Source organism: Eumetopias jubatus, unplaced genomic scaffold, assembly GCF_037043125.1.
Source record: "Eumetopias jubatus isolate StellerSeaLion01/CBP00866 unplaced genomic scaffold, mEumJub1_p1.0 scaffold_6, whole genome shotgun sequence".
NCBI lineage: Eukaryota > Metazoa > Chordata > Mammalia > Carnivora > Otariidae > Eumetopias > Eumetopias jubatus.
This window is the reverse complement of record NW_028274812.1, coordinates 132,378,658-132,400,879: the sequence shown is the minus strand read 5'-3', so window position 1 is coordinate 132,400,879 and position 22,222 is coordinate 132,378,658. Positions and strand designations below refer to the sequence as shown.

Below are 22,222 nucleotides of genomic sequence, written 5' to 3'. Positions count from 1 at the left end.
AATCCCAGAGCCCTTAAGAATTTTTAGATCTACTCTGCTTATGCTCTATAAATGGAACAAAGCCTGGATGACAGCACATCTGTTTATAACATGGTTTACTGAATATTTTAAGCCCACTGTTGAGACTTGCTGCTCAGAAGAAAAGATTCCTTTCAAAATATTACTGCCCGCTGACTGTATACCTGGTCACCCAAGAGCTCTGGTGGAGATGAGCAACAAGATAAATGTCTTTTCAGGCCTGCTAACAATGTCATTCTTCAACCCATAGATCAAGGAGTCATTTCAACTTTAGTCTTATTTAAGAATGTATTTCCTAAGGCTATGGCTGCCATGGATATTGATTCCTCTGATGTATCTGGGAAAAGTCAATTGAAAACCTTCTAGAAGGATTCACCATTCTAGATGCCAGTAATACCATTCATGATTCATGGGAAGAGGTTAAAATATCAACATTAACAGAAGTTTGGAAGAAGTTGATTCCAATCCTCATGGATGACTTTGAAGGGCTCAAGATTCTAGTGGGAAAAGTAACTGCAGATGTGATGGATATAGCAAGAGAATGAGAAGTGGAGCTTGAAGATGGGACTCAGCTGCTGGAATCTCATATTAAAATTTGAACAGATGAGGTGTTGCTTCTTATGAATGAGCAAAGAAAGTGGTTTCTTTAGATGGAATCTATTCATGGTGAAGAGGTTTATGAAGATCCTTGAGATATCAACAAAGGATTTAGATTATATAAGCTTAGTTAATAAAGCAGGATTTGGAAGGATTGACTCCAACTTTGAGAGAAGTTTTACTGTGAGTAAACTGCTATTAAAGAGCATCTCATGCTACAGAGAAATTGTTCATGAAAGGAAGTGTTAATGTGGCAAACTTCATTGTTGCCCTATCTGAATAAATTGCCAGTCACCCCACCTTCAGGAACCACCACTCTGCCTGGCATCAACATGGAGGCAAGAGCCACTATCAGCAAAAAGATTGATTCACTTAAAGCTCAGATAGCATTTTTAAGCAATAAAATACTTAAAGTATATACAGTGTGTGTCTGTATGATGCTACTGCATACTTAATAGACTACAGTATAATGTAATCCTAACCTTTGTATGCACTGGGAAGCCAAGTCATTTGACTTGCTTTATTGCAATATTCCCCTTATTGTAGTGATCTGGAACTGAATTTGCAGTATCTCAAAGTCATGCCTGTATGCAGTCCAGAAATAGAGCTACACGTACATGGTCAAATGATTTCTTCAAAGTTTCCAGGAAAACTCAATGGGGGAAAAATAATTGTTTCAATAAATGATCTGGAATAATTGGACAGCCATGTGAAAGAAAAGAAAGGAGAGAAAGAAGGGGGGGAAAAACCCTTTTTTCACACAATATAAAAATACAAAATGATTCACAACTGAAATAAGATCTAGAACTATAGAACTCCTAGAAGAAAATGTAGGGGAAAAAAGAAAATGTGGGAACTGATCATGAGTTTGCCTAAGTTTTCTTAAGCACATCACCAAAAAAAAAAGCCTAAGGTATAAAAGAAAAAAAAAATCAATTGAGCTTAATAAAAACTAAGAAATTTTGCTCTTTAAAGACATATTATAGTTAAGCCAATACTTTCTAGGGATATGTCCTTAAGTTCTGTTGCCTTCATTTCCTCCTTTAGCAAATGGAGGTAAAAATAATACATTCCTTAGGAATATGGTGAAGACTGAGTAATATATGGAATTGGATGCATTTAGTAAAGGTTATTAGGTATCTAACAATAAGCTGTATTAGCTATGTACAGCAGGCCTTCAATAATTATGCATGAAAGATAAAAAAAAAGACAAAAATAAAAAGGTAAGCCACAGGGAGAAAATGTAAAACATATCTAATAAAGGACTTCTATGTATATAGAATATATAAAGAACACTTTTAACTCAAAGCAAATAATGTATTTTTAATAGTGAAAGATTTGAAGATATATTACCTGAGAGAGAAAGATGGAAAATACATGAAAAGATGCTCAACACCATTAGTCATTACAGAAATGCAAATCAAAACCACAATGAAATATCACATTTCCACTGGAATGGCTAAGATTAAAAAGACTAACATTACCAAGTATTAACAAGAATGTGAGGAACTAGAACTCTCGAAGACTTGGTGGGAATGTTCAATGGTTTAACCACTTTAGAAAACATTTTGGCAGGGGTTGTTTTTTGGTTTTTTAGAAGTTAAACATACACCAGCAATGATCCAGTCATTCCACTCCTATGTATTTACTCAAGAGAAAATACACATCCATACAAAGGTTTAAATATGATCCCAAATGCTTTACTTAAAAAAAAAAAAAAAAAACTGGGACCTCAAATGACCATCAATGGGTGAATGGATCAACCAACTGTGGTATATCCATGAAGGAACTATTACTTGTCAATATAGAAGAATGAACTACTGATACACATAATATGGATAAACCTCAAAATAATTATGCTGAATGAAAGAAGCTGGTAGACCAAAAAAAAGTACATGCTCTTTGATTCCATTTATATCAGACTTTTTTTTTTTTTTTTTTTTTTTTTAAGATTTTTATTTGAGAGAGCACGCACGAGAGCAGGAACGCAAGCAGGGTGAGAGAGAGGGAGAAGCAGGCTTCCCACCAAGCGTGGAGCCCGATGCGGGGCTTGATCCCAGGACCCTCGGATCATGACCTGAGCCATAGGCAGACGCTTAACGACTGAGCCACCCAGGTGCCCCTATATCAGATTTTTAAATTGCAAACTCATCTATTGTTGCAAAAAGATGATCAGTGATTGTAAGGGGCAGGTAAGGGAGACAGAAAGGGCAGGAGGGAAGAATTTCAAAGGGGCAAGAATATCTTGGAGATGTTGGATAGGTACATTATCTCGATTGTAGTGATGGTCCTTGGTATAGACATATGTCAAAACTCAAATGGCATACTTTAAATATGCACAGTTTATTCCAATTGTCTCTCTATATAAAGCTATAAAAAATTACTTGTCCTATGACCCATTCTTCATAGGCCTACATGGAAAAGTAGCAAGTTAATGCCAGGTGATACATGTTTCCTGGCTGGGGAAAACTACATCACCAAGCATATCACTGGGGGTATAATGGTAGAGACCTGTAGGTGAGGAGAACATCCCAGCCCTGCTCAAATCATTCCACAGAACACTGCACACAATGTTCTCTCCTTGTGTGGCGTGTGGCCAGATGAAGATGGAAAGACAGTTGACTTATACATTAACTAGTCACGTTAATAGCAATCAACATGGTTTAATTTTGAAAAATCGCATACCTAGATTTGTCATTTAACTTAGGATCCTGAATTTTCGCTGACGGTTCTTGTAAATCTGAAGAATATTCATGTTTTGAAGTGACTTCCAATCATGAAAATTAAAAAACAAAAATTGTTAAGCTTCTCAGACATTTAAGTATACTACTCAAGTCTTGTGAAAGATTTTTTTTAAAAAGCTGACCTTGTTGTAGGTCATCCAGTTTCAATTTTTCAGGTGAACTATCTGCTGTATTTGTTTGCTGTAGAAAAAAAATTGTGATTCTGAAGTCCCTCTTATAAAATTCTTTTAGAGTCATGTTACATATTCAAAGAAAAGCATTTCTACTAAATACTAATATACCAGGCTTTTTATTCATTAGACTTGACTCCTCATGACTGTTGGCTGCTGCTGCAAAAAAATTATTTTTCTGCCCTCAGATTTGTCAGTTCCAAAAACACTATCGTTACACTTCTGTATAATGTCCATGTAATCAAATATAAGAAAACGAGGACCGGTCTGAACACCTGTATATGCCAACAGTACGTTAGGATTAAAAACAAAATGTATAGTACCTAAGAGGGTTACAGCATGAACCAGCTATTACCTCCATTTTATAGATGAGAAGCCTCAGACTCAGTGATATTAACTTTCCCAAGTTCCTATATCTTAGGTCTGACTGCAAATATCAGACTCTTTTCCCTTTATCTTGGTCTTCAGATCCCAAGTGAGGGAATGAGGCAGAGCCAGCCAAGTCACACATTCCATGGGAGAGCCAAGTTGTGTGAAAGAAGAGAACGTATAAACATGTCAGGCAAAAGTGATCTAAAGGAGAGGATGGTCCCAAAAAAATGGAGAAATAGCTGGTTAGGGGGAAAAAATAGACTGCAAGCCAGGAGAGGTGACTTCCCCCTATCAGCATCCTGGTAGACACAGTTCAGAATCTTATACCCAGCATCCCATACTCACAGGTTCAGACTGGTCATTTAAGGGGAGAGTTATTGGGCAATGGTCATCTCTGGGATTCATTAACTCTGCCAGCTTGGTGGATTCTTCTTTCTGGCCTATACACAGAGAACAGAGCATTAAAAGTGTTAACAATAACCACGCACCACAGTGAACACATTCTCCAATTGCTCTTCAGGGGAGCCCACACTGCAGGTACATCGCCATCTATTGGTAAGATCTGGTAATTACATCCTACGTTAAACTCCCAAATCCAAAATCTGTGGGCACTTTGAGAAACAGCTTTGGGATGTAACTCCCAATAGATACAGGATCTGTTCAGGGTCAGCTTTATAGGTAGCTAGGCTCTTCCATGCCCCCATCTTCTGCCTCCAGCCATGACTATCATTTTTTCTCCTTTGTCATTTCCAATTGACCCATAAGACAATGTATTGGGTAGGGAAAATGATTCAAGGTGGCTACCAACTTCGTTCTCTGCAGGTACAATGGCATATTTAACACTCTCATGCACCACAGGCTTGCAGTGATCTCTTCCAAGTAAGGTTTTATTGTTTTTAAAAAGGAATTCAGAGTACAAAATGTTACTACCCAGTTACCTGTCTCTCTTTCAAGGCTGCTAAGAATGTCAGGGTCTTCTTTCTCAAGTTTACCAGAAAGTCCTGAGGAGCTTCTTGTCTGGTCAGGCAACATCTGAAATGTAAGCCAAAATCCCCATGACCTTAAAAGAGTAAACTCTTAAAAATTTTGTTAAGGAGAACTTAAGGCTCAGAACACAACAAACATAAATTAGAAGAAGTTAATCTTACTGCCAAGTGTAAATAATCAACCCAAAGTTAAAAGCCCTTCCTTATACAGTTAGGTAATTTTAAACACACAAAACCCTTCGTCAGAGGCAACAAGGGGGTGAGGGGAGGGTATGCTTCCTCATCTGGGAGGAGAGACTACTTTGTTTGTGAAGGAGCTCCTTTCTTCTAGACTTAATAAATCTTTGTCCCTTTCTCTACATGGCTTGCTCTTGAATTCATTCTCCCATAAAACCAAGAACCCTCTTGGTGAGGAGCTGGAGGCCCTCCCTCTTGGGGCCTCAGCCAGTCGAGCATCAGTGTTAGGCCAATTCATATGTAACATGATTTTTTTTTTTTTTTTATTAAGTGACTGATTCTACTCTATTTCTCATCCTCATCCATGAAATGGTCTTTTCATGGGGTGAGTCTTCAGAAACCCTACTGCAGAGCACTTTATAGAATATAACAGGTCTTCATACACAACTCAATACCAAAAGGAAATGGGCCCTAGGCTTCTTTCCTCTGGTCTCTGACCTCTTAATTCAACCTTCTAATGGCCACTACCACAGTATCTTAGGTCTTTTTGTCACAAGTATCTTTGCTCTGTCTGCCATCAGTGATAAAGGCATTGTGTTTGTTTTATTTTTTTGTTGTTCTTTTTAATAAAGGGTGTAAATTTTTTTTGTTTTTATAGATTTTGTCAGAGCACGCACCTGCACAAGCAGGGTGAGTGGCAAGCAGAGGGAGAAGCAGACTCCTTGCTGAGCAGGGAGCCCGACACGGGACTTGATCCGAAGGCAGACACTTAACCAACCGAGCCACCCAGGCGTTCCCAAGACACTGTGCTCTTGTATATAAATAGGACACAGTATAGTTAGTGATATGGAGGCCACAGCAGTCTAGAAGATGTGCAGACCATTTCACCTTAACCCCAGGAGACAGAACTTCAGTGAAACTCCCTAAGAGATGCTATTTCGAGTAATTCCCCCTCAGTTCTCAAGGGTTGGAGAGAGAGAAGGAAATGCTAAGAAGGCCACAGCAAGTATCCTCAAAACTTCAGGAAGAATGTGGTGAGGTTGTGATGTTACCCTAGAAAATTTAACTGTTCGCAATAAACGGGATAAAGCATTTTGAGGTAGAAAGAGGCTTTGTGTCCTACATAAGGCAATAATATATGAAAAGAACTGGGATTAGAAGCCAGATTTTTCAATTCTTATTACATGATGTTCCGAAGATCAAGTTATCAGCTGGAGCAAATATTCACATCAAAACCCAACAAGGAAGTTAGATAGGGAAACATACTAAAATATTTGCAAATAAACAAGAACTAAATCTGCCACCTGTTTATCTTCTCCTAAAGCTTCAATGGAAGCTTGTGATATGTTGAATTGCAAATCAAAATGGATTTCTATTTTCATCACTTCTTTGTTGCCAATATTAATAGGCTTCTTCAGGCAAATAATGAGGATCTTCCTATTTTCAGTTTCTAACAAAAAACAAAGTATACATATGCATATCAACATACTAAAAAATTATAAGATTCTATAATTGTAAATAACTGCACTGGGATATTGTCAACTGTTTAGATTTTTCTGCAATAAGATAAAAAGAAATTAAAGTTACTTTGAAATTATTTTTGTTAGACACACATTTGTGCCTGTATTTATACATGCAAATACCCACAACATGATTATGTGGTTGATCTTGTAAAGATAGGAAGTAACTTACCTTAGAAGCAAAGCACTGGAGAGGATTTTGACTTCTATAGAATTCAATCTGATTTGTAAGGAGCATTTTTTGAACACAAAGCTTTCACCTGCAGCAGGTATTTTACTCCCCAATATATTAGACACAACATTCATTCTCATTATCTCAGATGTCACTCACTGCTAAAAATTCAAAATAAAAATCACTAGTCCCCATACGCAAAAATGGAATAATCCTCCTTCATTTCAATAGACTCCACTTAAGGAGGAGGCACCTGTGTCTCAGATGATAACATTCTCCTTGAGGGCCTCCTACCAGGACATAGCTCTCTGACAAATAGTAATTGGTTTTGGCAAACAGTTTAGACCAAAATTCATAAGGAGTTCAACAATAAGCCACAGTAACTACAAGCTGAGTCACAACCTGCAGGAGAGCAAAGAGTAAACTGCCTGAAAGAACAGGCAAAACTAAGGGTCACAGATTGAGGAGAATGAAGAGAAGATGGAGACACACATGGGTCTGGATGTGTGGCCCCTAAACACCTGAAACATGGCTAGTGCAAACTGCTATGTGCTATAAGCATGAAACACATAACCAGTTTGTGAAGACTCACACAAAAAAGAGCAGGCAGAACAGCTCACTTTTTATAGTGATGACATGCTTAAATATTAATATTTAGGATATATCAGGTAAAATACAATATGTTGAGATCTACTTTTTACCCTTTTCAGTAGGCTACTATAGAATTTTTAACATGTATCTGACTCAATGGCACCACACATCCCACCCCTGCATTCTCCTGAAGACCGGCTCACTCTAATATGCCCCTGGCTGGAGCCCATCCAAGGAGGCATCACAAGCCTAGCAGCGTGCAAGCAGCCTCAAGAGCCACTATCACTCCAAAGTGACTCCTGCTCTACAGAGAGAGAAAGATAACCACATATACCAGTCCCACTGTGGGGGAGTCGGGGGCAGACATCTAGTCTGACTGCAGGCCCCTCCAACCAATGAAAGCTTCTCAAGCTACAATAAGGGGAAAGTGCCCTGCACTTTGGTACCATGCCATTTCACAAACCCCCGGTCTGACTCAATTCAAGCCCAAGGCTGCCCCAAATAGGCCCACTAAAAACACAGGGACCAAAACCTGCCACAACAGGGAAAGGGAACCACTGCAGACAACTGGACTGAAGGCAAATGTGGCTTAGCCACCACAATAGGACACAGGCAACAAATAAGGGGGATACTCATGAAGTATCAGATTCCAGTGAACAGGGGACATTGCACTGCAGGGCACTACAGGACCTCTTCTTCATAAGGCCACTACTTCCGAGAGCAAGAGACATAGCTGACTTTCCTAACACATAGAAACAGACACAGACAAAATGAGACAGAGGAATAAGTCTCATATGAAAGAACAAAATTACAGCAAGAGCTAAATTAAATAGATAAGTAATATTCCTGATAGAAAATTTAAAGTAATGGTCTTAAAGATACTCCTTGGATTTGAGAAAAGCATTGGAGACCTCAGTGAGACCATCAACAAAGACAAAAAAACAAAGAACCAATCAGAGATGAAGACCTTAACAACTGAAATTAAAAATGCAGTAGATGGAATAAATAGATTAAAAGAAGCAGAAGATTAGATCAGTGACCTGGAGGACAGAGTAATGGAAAGCAATCAAGTGGAACAGGAGAAAAATAAAAAATGAAAATAGACTAAGGTAACTCAGCAACACCACCAAGTATAACATTCACATTATAAGAATACCAGAAGGAGGGACACCTGGGTGGCTCAGTCAGTTAGGCGTCTGCCTTTGGCTCAGGTCATGATCCCAGGGTCCTGGGATCAAGCCCCACATTGGGCTCCCTGCTCAGGGGAGAGCCTGCTTCCTTCTCTCCCTCTGCCTGCCGCCCTGCCTACTTGTGCTCTCTCTAGCTCTCTGTCAAATAAATAAAATCTTTAAAAAAAAATCTATTAAAAAAAAAAAAGAATCCCGGGAGAAGAGAAAAAAGGGGACAGAAAATCTATTTGAAGAAATAATAGCTGGAAATTTCCCTAATCTGGGGAAGGAAACATATCTAGATCCAAGAGGCATAAAGTCACCAACAAAAATCAAGCCAAGGAGGTCCACAACAAGATACATGATTAAAATGGCAAGAAGTAGTGATAAAGAATTTTAGAAGCAGCAAAACAGTTACATACAAAGGAAACCCCATGAGGTTATTACCTGATTTTTCAACAGAAATTCTACAAGCCAGAGAGAGTGGCATGATATATTTTAAAGTGCTAGAAGAAAAATCTTGCAACCAAGAACACTCCATCCAGCAGGGCTACCATTCAGAATAGAAGGAGAAATAATTTCCTCAGAAACAAAAGTTAAAGGAATTCATGACTACTAAACCAGTCCTACAAAAAATGTTAAAAGACGCTGAGTGGAAAGGAAAGACCATTAACAGTAAGACAAGTGGGAAACGCAAAAGCAGTGAAATTAAGTACATCTATACAACTCAGTCAAGGGATTCACAAAACAAACATAAGAGACCATCACCTTAGTATAGATTACTATATGTATAAGATGTTCTAAACCTAATGGTAAATAAAAAATAGATTTATAAAAAATAAAGAGAAAGGAATCCAAGCATACGACTCCAAAAAGCCAGCAAACTGAAAGAGCAAAAGAGAACACAGAAGAATTACATAAACAACCAAAAGACAAATAAAATGGCAATAAGTACATACCTCAGTAATTCTTTGAATGTAAATGTACTAAACACTCCAATCAAAAGCAGGTGACAGAATGGATTAAAAAAAGCAAGACACATCTACATGCTGCCTACGAGAGACTCATTTCAGACCTAAAGACACACGCAGATTAAAGGCAAAGGGATGGAAAAGTATTTGTCATGCAAATGGATGCGAAAAGAAAGCTGAGGTAGCAATATTTCTATCAGACAAAAGAGACCTTAAAACAAACACTTGCTCTTTCTGCACTCTGCTTTGACCTCCTTGTGTGGCCCCTGGAGGATCTGAGGAATGATGTTATGAATGCACATTGTTGAGGATAAAGAAGAAGTGGTATATACACACAATGGAATATTACGCAGCCATCAAAAGGAATGAGATCTTGCCATTTGCAACGACGTGGATGGAACTGGAGGGTGTTATGCTGAGTGAAATAAGTCAATCAGAGAAAGACATGTATCATATGACCTCACTGATATGAGGAATTCTTAAGCTCAGGAAACAAACTGAGGGTTGCTGGAGTGGTGGGGGGTGGGAGGGATGGGGTGGCTGGGTGATAGACATTGGGGAGGGTATGTGCTATGGTGAGCGCTGTGAATTGTGCAAGACTGTTGAATCACAGATCTGTACCTCTGAAACAAATAATGCAATATATGTTAAGAAAAAAAAAAAGAAGATAGCAGGAGGGGAAGAGTGAAGGGGGGAAATTGGAGGGGGAGACAAACCATGAGAGACGATGGACTCTGAAAAACAAACTGAGGGTTCTAGAGGGGAGGGGGGTGGGGGGATGGGTTAGCCTGGTGATGGGTATTAAAGAGGGCACATTCTGCGTGGAGCACTGGGTGTTGTGCACAAACAATGAATCATGGAACACTACATCAAAAACTAATGATGTAATGTATGGTGATTAACATAATAAAAAATTTTAAAGAAAAAAAAATGAACGCACATTGTTGAGAAAAGATGGTGGTGGAATAAGAGGACCTTAGGCTTATCTCATCCCACAAAAATGACTAGGTAACTATCAAATCATGCTAAATACCCCAAAGATTGGCCTGAGGGGTGGACAAACTCCACAACTAGAGAGGGAGAAGCAGCCACACTGAAGGTGGGATGTGTGGCTCCCTGGTGCCGTGGAGGGGAGCGAGCCGTGGTCTCAATGAAGGGCAAGAGAGAACACACAGGGAGCACACAATGGAACATTTCCCCAAAGCCATTGGCTTGGAAAATGAGAAGGGCTGAATTCTGTGAGGTCTGACAACCAGCAGGCCTTAAAGCCTGGAAGTTTTAAACGTCACTGGGCTTGGATGGGATAGAGCCCAGAGGGCACTGACTGCTTCTGGAGAGAAGGCAGGAAAACAACTTGGGGGCAGGCTCCATCAGTTAAGCATCATCCGACTCTTGGTTTCAGCTCAGGTCATGACCTCACAGTGGTGAAACTGAGCCCCACATCGTGCTCCATGCTCAGCATGGAGTTGGCTTGAAATTCCCATTCTGGTAATAAGTACCTGCCCTCCTTCTCCCAATTTTTTAATTGTGGCACAAAACATTTACCATGTTAACCATTTTAAAATATATTGTTTAGTATCATGTATATTTATATCATTGTACAACAGATCTCTGGAATTTTATCTTGCTAATCTAAAACTCTACCCATTAAATAGCAGCTCCCCATTTCCTCCACCCCCCAGTCCCTGATAACCACTACTCTACTTCCTATCACTTTAATTGAAATATACCTCATAAGTGGAATCATACTATTTGTTTTTCTGATTAGCCTATTCACTTAGGATAATGTTCTGAAGGTTCATCCATGTTGCAGCATATGTCAGACTTTCCTTCCCTTTTAAAGCTGAATAGTATTCCATCATACATATATACTACTTTTTTTTTTTTTTTTAGATGGACGTTTGGGTCACTTCTCCCTCTTGGCTACTGTGAATGATATTGCAATGAACATCAGTATGCCAATCTTCCTTCAAGTCTGCTATCTAGAAGTGAAATTGCTGGCTCATATGGTGATTCTATTTTAAAGTTTTTGAGTAACTATTTTTACAATGAAAAAACCAGGCAAGTAATTGAATCTAAAGTCACAAATGAAGGAGTCCCCAACCCTGTGCCCTGCATCCTGGCCCTGAGTAGTGTTCCTTCCACCACACTCTACCATCTCCCTCCTACCTCAAAGGACAAGGTCTGCTCTAGAATCAGAACTAAATGTGCGGTAGTTCGGAATTATCTTACCTGTTATGCTGAAATTAATCACTGCTTCCTTCAAAAGTCTTACTGAGTCCCACAGAGCACTCTTGGAAAAAAATAAGTTACATTCATGAGCACATAACATATTTGCATATTAACAATCGCTAAGCACTTAGGTTTAAGTAGGAATCAAACACAGTTACCTTAGTGTTGTTTATATAAAAAGTTACACTCTGACTTCTGAGGTTGAAGTCTATCCAAAATTTCTCTAGTTTTTCATCTTCTGGTTTCCTCATCTGTAAGATAATTTCATCATGAACTGTATACATATCCTGTTAAAGGGTCAGAGGGAAATTATTCCACTAAAAACAACTTCTGCTTTTCTTGGAAAAACACTACTTTAATATTATAGGAGGTCTTTATTGCCTTACTTCTGCAAAACAGGAGGAAGGTCTTAACTTTATATAACTAAGCTCTTTCTGGAAGAAAAAAAAACCACCTTAGCTTAATGTTTTTTTACCATTTTTTATTGTTATGTTAATCACCATATATTATGACCTCACCGATATGAGGAATTCTTAATCTCAGGAACAAACTGAGTGTTACTGGAGTGGTTGGGGGTGGGAGGGATGGGGTGGCTGGGTGATGGACATCGGGGAGGGTATGTGCTACGGTGAGCGCTGTGAATTGTGCAAGACTGTTGAATCACAGATCTGTACTTCTGAAACAACCTTAGCTTAATGTTTAAAAGATGTTTAAATGTGTCAGAGGACTCTATCCACATAAACCTTTTTTCCCCCCAGAGAGACTCATGAGAAAATAGTCCTGTGTTGAAGCAGAAACAATCCATACTGCATAGGGATGGAAACTTCGAGAAGGAGGTATTATCAAATATAAGTGATTATTTGCCATCTACCTTACTATATCCATTAAAGTAGAGCTAAGACTTGAAGATTTCAAATTACCTTCATTTTAATTGATTGCAAAATAAATATGTGCTTATAGTAAAAAAGCTTCAAACAGTATTGTGTTTATAGAAACAGTAAAGGTCTCCTTCTCTGCCCTTCAACTTCCCATAGATACCTTTCCAGAGACACATTAACAATGCCTTTGTTTCCTCCCAGATGTTTCCTAGACATCAGAAAGTATATGAAGAGTTTTTATACCTTAAGAATGGAAAAAAATAGACCACTTGCTTTTATGAAGATGGCATTTCTTAGACATCTTTCCATCATATATGCCTACTTTTTACAACTATATAGAGTTGAATGAAGGTTTTAACCTATAATGTATGCTACTGGAAGCCAGTTTAAGGGCCCTGATTGAAGAGGATAGAAATTTAGAAGTAAAACAAAACAAAACAGAAAACAAAAAAACCAAAAACCTACCACCAAGCAGATACTGGAACCTTCAGATAACCAGAAGAAAAAAAGAATAGAGATACAGAAAATCAATCAGGCTACTAAAATCAGTCCTAGGGAAAAAAACTTGTGGCATAGTCAGGGGTTAAAGGCTCAGCTCCCAGAGGCCAAGAAACAGCCTCTAAACCCAAAGCAATGTTTGATTAGGACATTTTGAAGACAAGGTCCAGGAACCCTCAACTGAGTCAAGGTTTAGAGGTCTTTGAAAAATTTATCCCCTGTGGAGATGATGTAGGTTGACCTTGTTCATTTAGAAACCAAAGAAGATGGTAAAAAGAAACTGCTCACCCTTAAACTATAAAGTACAAGGTAGAAGTATCTAGTGAAAAGAGTACCCCCTATTTCTATGGATAAAGTGGGGAGCATCAAATGGATGGAAAGAAGCAAGGGAATTGCCCTTTTCCCTACAATACAGACATGAATAATAGTACCCATTAGTAGGGTAAAATAATGCCAGATTTCTGTAATAGAGCTCATGAACACAGTATCAACCCTAAAATTCCTGTATCTGGAATATTATGTTAATACTGGTATTAACAGTAGGGCCCTTAAATTTATTAGTAATGCATCCCAGTTATGGTAGGAGAGAAGACAAGTGAAGAAAGGCTTCAGAACTGAGGTCTCTAAAAGTAAGCTTCCTTTTCTAAAAAGCCCTTTGTAGGGAGAGCAGTTTGGCCTAATTATGTATACCTAACTTAGGGTCTATGAGACCCATATATACCCCTCACAGTCCCCAGAGACGAACATACCTCGTGCCCATCAGCAAAGGCAGCAATACACGGAAATGAATAGACCCTGCAAAACACGTGACAATGTAAAAAAAATATATAATTGGGTCAATCCCAAACACAACCTACAGATGTGCTATAATGAGCATTTTTATCTAGGTTATGCTATTAAATCTCTTTGCACAAAGTATGGAAGAGGGTCTCAAACCTGCAAATGGATACTACTCTGGGTAGATTTCTAGTCTCCATCTGGCAAGTGTACAAGCCAAGTGTAGTGGTCTACAAGCCAGGCTTACTGGTACTGTATCTCTGCCGGGTTGCTGGGCAAGATTCCAATGAGGAGTGAATTTAGCAAATTCTCAAGAACTTTGTAACAAACCTATCCCCACCGACTTCATAAAATCTCCCAGGAAACATGTTAAAAATATTCCAAATCATTAAGTAAATATGCTAAAAACAAAAAAGCAGATAGAGATCATTTTTAAACACATACAAATGAATCACTATGGAGAATGGATCTAATCTCCTGATATTTCTATTCAATGGATAATAGAGTAGTGATAAGTTATGTATCTTCTATTCTCTCCTGAAATAAAACATATCCTAGATTTCTAATATTAGACATTTTCAAAATAAGACTAGTCAATAAAATGATACCCAGAGACATACTTACCTCCTTTCATCTCCAAGTCTGTTGTTTAGGTAATTGAGAAACCGTCTACTATCCTTCAAAGAAATAATGCAAACTTTAAGAAAAAAAGTTTTAAATATTTTTACCAGCATTCAGACGCTAGTGTTTGCTTCTAAATTCCCAGGATCCAGTAACATCACAAGGTTCCACCAAGATTCATTATTACAGGTTAATTAAAAATACTTTGTATTAGAAAGAGGAAGCTTCAGACCCAAATTCTGGAAGGAACCCCCAGCCAGGAGGTTTTCGGCTGAGGAATGCTTTAAGTCTCCAAAGGTTATGAGCACAGTTACATTTCACTGGGTTAAGAGGAAAAGAAATATATTTAACTAGTGACCTAGATTATAGTTTTGCTAACCCATTCGCATCTATCTTGCTAACATCTGCCCAGAACGAGCCAACCCACAAACCCATAAATTTATCAATTTTGGGGTTATTCTGGGTGCATTATCCACTGCCTGTTTTCTTTATGAGGAGTTTTCTATTTCTATGCCATTCCTTCCTGGTTTCTCTCTCCTCATACAGGTTCAGAGAATAAGGATTATTTTTAGAGAGTTCTGCTGACCAGAAGCAAGTAAGAAGGTAAATTTGTTACCTCCAAAATACTAAAGCTGAACAGACACTGACCCAGGCTTTTGTTCCTTTTCTTAGGGAGGACTGGCTATTGTAGTCCATCCTTACACTCTGCATCTTTATGCAGCACTAAATAGACAGCAGTAATGTAAGCTTTGACCTAAAAGTAGTTCCATTAAGAAGTCAATGGCTCTGGTGGGGAAAGGATTTGAAAAATGTTACTTTTGACCTATTTTCATGAAATTTCCCTGACCATGAGAGAATGACATAGAGGGGAAAAAGGGAACTAACCTCTGAGTTTAACATCCCAGGCATGTTGGTTTCTCTCATTCAGTTCTCACAACTTTATGGTGGGTTTTATTCCCATTTCACAGATAATGACACTAAGGCTTTGTACATCAACTACCTTACCGAAAGGCATACATCATGTAAGTCAGGGAGTAGTACTCAAACCTGAGCCTTATGGTCTTCCAATTTAGATCAAATTCAGTACTGGCTAAACAACTACTTATCTGGTAGTCAATATTTTTAATAATATATTTTTTAAATTTTTATGTTAATCACCATACATCATTAGTTTTGGATGTAGTGTTCCATGATTCATTGTTTGTGCCTAACACCCAGTGCTCCACGTAGAACGTGCCCTCTTTAATACCCATCACCAGGCTAACCCATCCCCCCACCCCCCTCCCCTCTAGAACCCTCAGTTTTTCAGAGTTTTAATAATATATTTACAATTTCAGATTTAATAAAATTCTAATTGCATAGCAGTTTTGACCAGAAAAGCTTGGTTCAACATGAGCATGGTTATTAAGAATTTTACCTTTTCTAAGGACCTAACCTTCATTTTAGGAACTTTTAGAAAGAATAGGAAAAATATTTTAGCCATTTTAGGATGGAGGTGAGTATGCAGCAAAGCTACAAGCTATTTTTGTGCTATTTGGGAATACAGTCACCGTGAGCCCAGATTGCATGGAAAACACTGGATATTATTATTCCTCTAAAATAGAGAGGCCGAATGGCTCAAAACACAACTACCTATAATACCCCCCTGCAACTAGAACACCCCATGCCAATTTCAACCTCCCCTCATTGCCCCAGCTGCTCTGTGCTGAAATGCACATTTTCTCTTCCAGTTCTCCCTACCATCTGAGATGCACTGAAAATTGCTCCCCACTCCATGACATTTTCTTGGACTGGATCCACCATATTCACATTGTCTGTCTCCAGTCCAAATTACCTTAAAAAAAGTTTTATCTGTACGCCCATATTTGGTGCACAGATTTTCTGTTCATATAGTCCTCAGATCATTTCACATAAATGGGAAACAGGAAGCTTAAGAATAGCTACTTATTCACTTAAACCATTTCTTAATTTAAGAAAAATTCCTCCCCTGAGCCCAGTGTTGAAGAAAACACTGAGGAGATTTAATAAGTATTGGTTAAATGGACTTTTGATGACCAGGAATCTCACCGTCTCAAATTCTCGATCCTTAATTTCTTTGAAAGCTTCAGCAATGACATCATCTTCAAACCACTCATGGACAAGCTCACCCCTTGATTTTTTCAAGGTCAGCCTACACAGTGCTTCAGAAAGAGCAACCTGCTGGTCATAATCTAGAGATTAAGAACATGGTAGATCATTCTGGGATGGGCATAAAGCAAAAGAAAAAAAAGGGGGGGAGTTCTACAGATTAGCACTTGTTCCAAGAAATTCCATCTTAGAAGATTAGCATTGTACATTACAGTTATAAGCAGTAAGATGTATCCTAGAGCATTTTACTTAAATTCAATATTTAAGAAACATTAGCAGAAAATCTAAATAGGCCAGCATGTAACAAAACATACTTCTGCACTTTTATATTAAAACATTCATCAAAAGCAACTCAAACAGGCTTAAAAATATTTCTATTACAAAAATAAGATAAATTATGATATTTCATGACTGATAAAAACTATGTATAACATGTTTAAATTTCAAATGATTTTAAAAGTAAAAAGCAAGTTGCAGCTGGATACGTACAATTGGAGGACATTTACAGAATGCTTTTAAAATATGCAAAACAATGTATGAAGTGACAAATCACTGAATTCTACTCCTGAGACTAATATTACACTATATGTTAACTAGAATTTAAATAAAATTAGAAAAAAAAATCTTGTTTATGAATATGTAGAACAAAAGTAGAAAAACATACTTTTGAATGAAAAACAAATCCAAGAAGGATTACCTCTACTAATGGATCGGAAAATGGGATCAGGGACATGTATACCAGGGGCTTTACCTGTAACTGATTTTACTTAAAGATGAAGTAAATGTGGCAAAATGATAAAATTTGACTAGGCTGGTTGGTGAGGAAATAAGTATTCATGAATTATTCTTTATGGCTTTCAGCATGCTAAAACTTTTCATAATAAATTAAAAATGAAGTGCTATTCCTATTTTCAACTTGACCATAATTTTTACCCATAGTTTTAAGATGCTCACAAAACCCCCCAAGAGTCCAATATGTAATACACTAATATTTAAAATTCTAAACACTTCTTACCACCCACAGTCAAGATTGTCCTTGCCAGGTCTCTCCTGAAACATTTAGATAAATTACATTTTACTGAAATGTACATAAAACTTTACTATATTGGTATTAAAATTTTAAACCAAGATGTATATTTTTAATATTTTTTAAAGATTTTATTTATTAGGGGAGAGCACATGCATGAACTGAGGGGAGGGGCAGAGGGAAAGGGAGAAGCAGACTCCCACCTGAGCAGGCAGCCCAACACAGGCTCGATCCAGGACCCTGAGATCATGACCTGAACCAAAGGCAGATGCTTAACTGACTGAGCCACCCATGGCCCCCCACCATGTGCATTTTTGAAATTATTTCAAATTCATCATCAGAATTTCTTAAATGTCAAGAATACATCTTTATGGAAAAATTAATGACTTAAATGTACTTTTTTAAAAGAAGCTAGAGTTATTATACATTCAGAGGTTCTATTTTTCCTTCTGTAAAGTGAATTCAATTGGAGGATGTCTGAAGATTATCAAATGCTAAGATTCTGGAATTTTATAGTCACCTCACCAACTTCCATGTATATATTTTTTGTATAATCTTTTTAAAAACATAGTTGATACCTGGAAGAAATACTACAGTAGGTGCTGTGAGTCTTTCCAGTGAGCTCTTGAACTGCTTTGAAAAACTGATAAGTTTATTATTTATCATGTAATAACCTAACCCTATTACATTTAACAACAGACTCCCATATCCTATATTCATTTAACAATTTCAACTAAATGCTAACAAGTATGATACTGGTCTCTTAATGTCTGAAATAACTCCCATTTTAAAGAATAGATTGGCCAAGAAATCTCGTAGTTCAGTTTCTCATAAACAGATTGATTTGTTACTATTAAAAAGAAGCCTTAAAATAGCACCACTGCTTTGTGCTTGCAGACTTTACATCTAACCTGAAGTCCAGAACATTCCAGACTTTCTATAACACACAAACAATAAGGCAGGATCATAGGATTAGTTTGAAAACTTATGAGAAAACATCAGGTCAGTTGTTCTCTAATTCTAAATATAACATTAAGAGTAATGATTAAATTAATGTAGTCAAATATTTTTAAAGAAATATTCAGTAGAAAAACTGCATGCTGCAAACATTAGTTAAATGGACAAACATGAAAGCAGTGGGCTCCATGCTCACCATCACTTCATTTAGGCCTACAATAGGACAAGCTTGGTTGCCCTTCCTCTCATCAGTCATGGCTGCTTGTCACATGAATGATGGCATGCCACAATACATCAATGAGGCTGGTTAGTGGTTAATTCAGTAACATTTAGTTTCAAATTTTAAAATGGGTGCTGGTTTTACTCTTTCCATGGCCACACATTATAATTTTACCTCCAAATTTCAATGTCCCAAGAACTACATAATTATAACGGTCATCAAAACACAAAAATCCACTGTTTTTCCATTGTTGAAAAGCAATACAAATTACACTGGCATAGCTAAAAGTTGGTAGCCTTTGAGAATTTGCTACTTAGTAACATGCTCATCACTTTCAGTGGGTTGCTTAAGTCAACCTGTATAATAACTATCAATCAAGGGATTATGGTTGGCTCCATTTTAGTGAGCAAAGGGGTGGCAAAACCAGGATTTGGAGCCCAGCAGTCTGGCTCCAGAGTCTGTACTCTTAACATTCTCTATGAGTCACTAATTTAACTCACATTCACAGAGAAAACAATAACCTATGGCCCAAGAAAGCATCTCAACTCAAAAACTTGATAAACATACTACTAAAGAAGAACTTAGCAAAGTCTAGCTTTTTCCTTTACTCCTCCTTCGCTGCTTAGCACAATGCCTGTATACAGTAGGCACACATTTACTGAAAGAAGCAATGAAGGTGTTAGGTCTAAGGAGAACAAAGACAGAGGTAGTACAATCCAGAGAGGTTTGACCCTTACATCATCCCATAATCAAGTACAAGGTCACTTACATAAGATGACGTGGGCCTTCCAACAAGGACAGTTGTCTTCGCTCTTCCCGAGGCACGGCACGCAAAATGGAGTTCAAAGTTTTCAAAGCCTGGAGTCGGAGAAAATATTTACAGGGAAGAAACATGGAGGCCTATTGCACAACCCTCTCTAAGGTCTTTAGAGCAGCTGTTATCAGTTTTGTTATTTGCAACTCACCTCCTGCTGAATGAAATGATTTACAGTCTTTTCTGTCACCAGAAATCCTAAGGTAAATATGAAGGAATCCAACATCTGAATTTTCCCTGAAAGCATAATTTTAGAAGAATTAAATTGATGCTAAAAAGAATAAGGAAAGGACTCCCACAAAACAGGAAGTGGCAGACTGGAAAAGCCATGAGAGCAATAACCATTTTAGAAATTAAAACAGTCTGGGCAATAAAACAGGGACAAAATACACTTGCATTGCATAGACCCTCAGTGAGGAAAAGAACAGCATACACAAAGTGTGACTGTGTGTGATTACCCTATCTTAAGCAAAGCTACTTTTTTGTCCAGACAGATATACAAAGAGTAGCTACTGCACAGTTTTCTGTTCTTACATTGTATGTTTTTTTAAAATAAAAATTTTGAGGTCTTATGCTAACAGAAGTAGGGTTTGAACAAAGTATTGGCCTTTATTAAACAGCATAATTATGGAAACTTCAGTTATTTATAGGTCAGTACATAGTAAAACGAATGGGTATAAGATTATCCTCTATGCTAATTAAACTGATTTCATTTATGCACATTAAGATAAAATGACAGTATACACTTACGAAGGGTACAAAAATTTATGGTAAGATCCTAGCATTACTTTCATAGGTTCAAATGTGCAATTTTTATATATGGATTATTCATCACATGTCATATTTACCCCCCATAGAACTCATGAGATTGTAGGAACCCAAAACCAGAAAACAGAAGTAAAAAAAGATTCCTCTTCCATTAAAAAAAAGCCAGATTGATACTGCTGAATGATCTCTGGAAACCAGAAATTTGGCTAGGAGCTATGCCAACAACTTGCCTGCCAGTTTAAAACTTGAAGATTTCAACACAACCCAGATGGACAGAAGATCCTCAAGACATTTATGTACCCTGTTAGTTAGCAAATATCAGGTGTCAGTCTTCTCATTTACATAGTAAAGAAAACAAATAGAGCCCTGCAAAAGGGAAAGAGGAACACTGCCATTAAGTAGCAGAAAAGGGACTTTTTAAAAAGTGCTTACCTCAGGAAAGATTTAAGAAGCACATGACTTATCACAAAAACATAAAAGAACACGAATTCTACAAAAGAGTCCCCACCTTCAAAGAGTCAGCATAATAACCTGGCCTGAGACATGGCAAAAAAGTAGCTGTTTCAAAACCACCTGGGGCATACATTGAAGAGATTTATTTACTAATCTCAGAATATGTGGTGGAGGAGCAGGAATCTTTAGGAGACTTCTCCAAGAACAAAAATGCTGGTGGGCACCATTGCTGTTCCTCTCCCTCAGCTTACATAGCTGGACAATTATGGGAGCCTGCGGTGACACTCTCCTCCAATCTTGCTAGCACCACATGCCCCACCCCCAATGCTCCCTTATAGACCTGCCCCATCCAAACCACCTGCCTCAGCAGCCATCCCTACAAAGTCGCTCCTACCCCACCACACCAAGCAAGCTGCCCCAGTGGGGACCAGCACCACTCCAAAGTGACTACTGCCCTGGAGAGGAGGAGGAAATAATCCCACACACCAGTTTGCCCACAGTTCTAGCAGCCAAGCCTTTTAGCCAATCACACAGGGAGAAAGCCCGCTATTAGGTGTGCTTGCAACAAACAGGTTGGTTGCAGATACCTAGTCTGACTGCCAACCCCGCCCACGAATGAAAGCCTCTGAGCCACATGGGGAGAAAGGCTGGTCATCTGATATACTCACACAGAGGTGCTAATTCCAGACAACTAGCCTGACTGCTGATCCTGCCCACCTATAAGCCCACAGAGGCCTTACACAGGCCCCTCAATGCTGCATGGACCAAACCCTGCCCAGTGCACCCACAGTAGGCAAAGTGGGTCATTGCAGCTAACTGGGCTGAAAACAAACACAGCTAGACACAACAGAAAGGTATACACAACCCACATAGGAGACACCACTAGCTTGTGTGGTTCTGATGACTAGAGGGCATGGCACTATAGGGAACCACTGAACTTCTATACAAGGCAACTACTCAAGACTAGGAGACACAGCTGTCCTCCCTAACACAGAAAAAGATAAAGTGAGGAAAATAGGAATATGCCCAAATGAAAGAACAGGACAAAAATCACAGCACAAGAACTAAAAGAAATGGAGATAAGCAATATGATAGAGAATTCAAAGTAATGGTCACAGAAATACTCACTGGACTTAAGAGTGGATGAGAGTGAGATCATCAACAAAGACAGAAAATATAAAAACAATCAGATGAATTCAGTAACAAGAACAAAAACTAAAGGGAATCAATAGCATATTAGAGGAGACAAAAGAACAGCTCACTGATCTGGAAGACAGGGTAATGGAAAAGAACCAAGCTGAACAGCAAAAGGTGAAAAATAATAGGTTAAGGGAACTCAGCAGCATCATCAAGCATATAAAAT

At 38.2% G+C, this 22,222-nt stretch overlaps 1 protein-coding gene across 2 annotated transcripts in view; it reads right to left on the bottom strand.

The window, feature by feature from the left end:
- The window catches only part of SYCP2L (synaptonemal complex protein 2 like), a 102,016-nt gene that overhangs the window by 65,274 nt on the left and 14,520 nt on the right, over positions 1–22,222 (bottom strand). Inside the window, exons 6-18 of one of the 2 annotated variants that reach the window (XM_088024390.1) lie at positions 19,790–19,875; positions 19,594–19,682; positions 17,636–17,670; positions 16,561–16,703; positions 14,497–14,549; positions 13,845–13,890; positions 11,878–11,970; positions 11,720–11,780; positions 6,369–6,514; positions 4,840–4,933; positions 4,247–4,341; positions 3,482–3,539; positions 3,301–3,382 (exon numbers count right to left, since the gene is read on the bottom strand). In XM_088024390.1, coding sequence (XP_087880516.1) covers positions 3,301–3,382; positions 3,482–3,539; positions 4,247–4,341; positions 4,840–4,933; positions 6,369–6,514; positions 11,720–11,780; positions 11,878–11,970; positions 13,845–13,890; positions 14,497–14,549; positions 16,561–16,703; positions 17,636–17,670; positions 19,594–19,682; positions 19,790–19,875 — 1,081 coding nt within the window. Of the gene's footprint in view, positions 1–3,300; positions 3,383–3,481; positions 3,540–4,228; positions 4,342–4,839; positions 4,934–6,368; positions 6,515–11,719; positions 11,781–11,877; positions 11,971–13,844; positions 13,891–14,496; positions 14,550–16,560; positions 16,704–17,635; positions 17,671–19,593; positions 19,683–19,789; positions 19,876–22,222 lie in introns of both variants that reach the window. The other variant, XM_088024389.1, reaches the window with a different exon arrangement.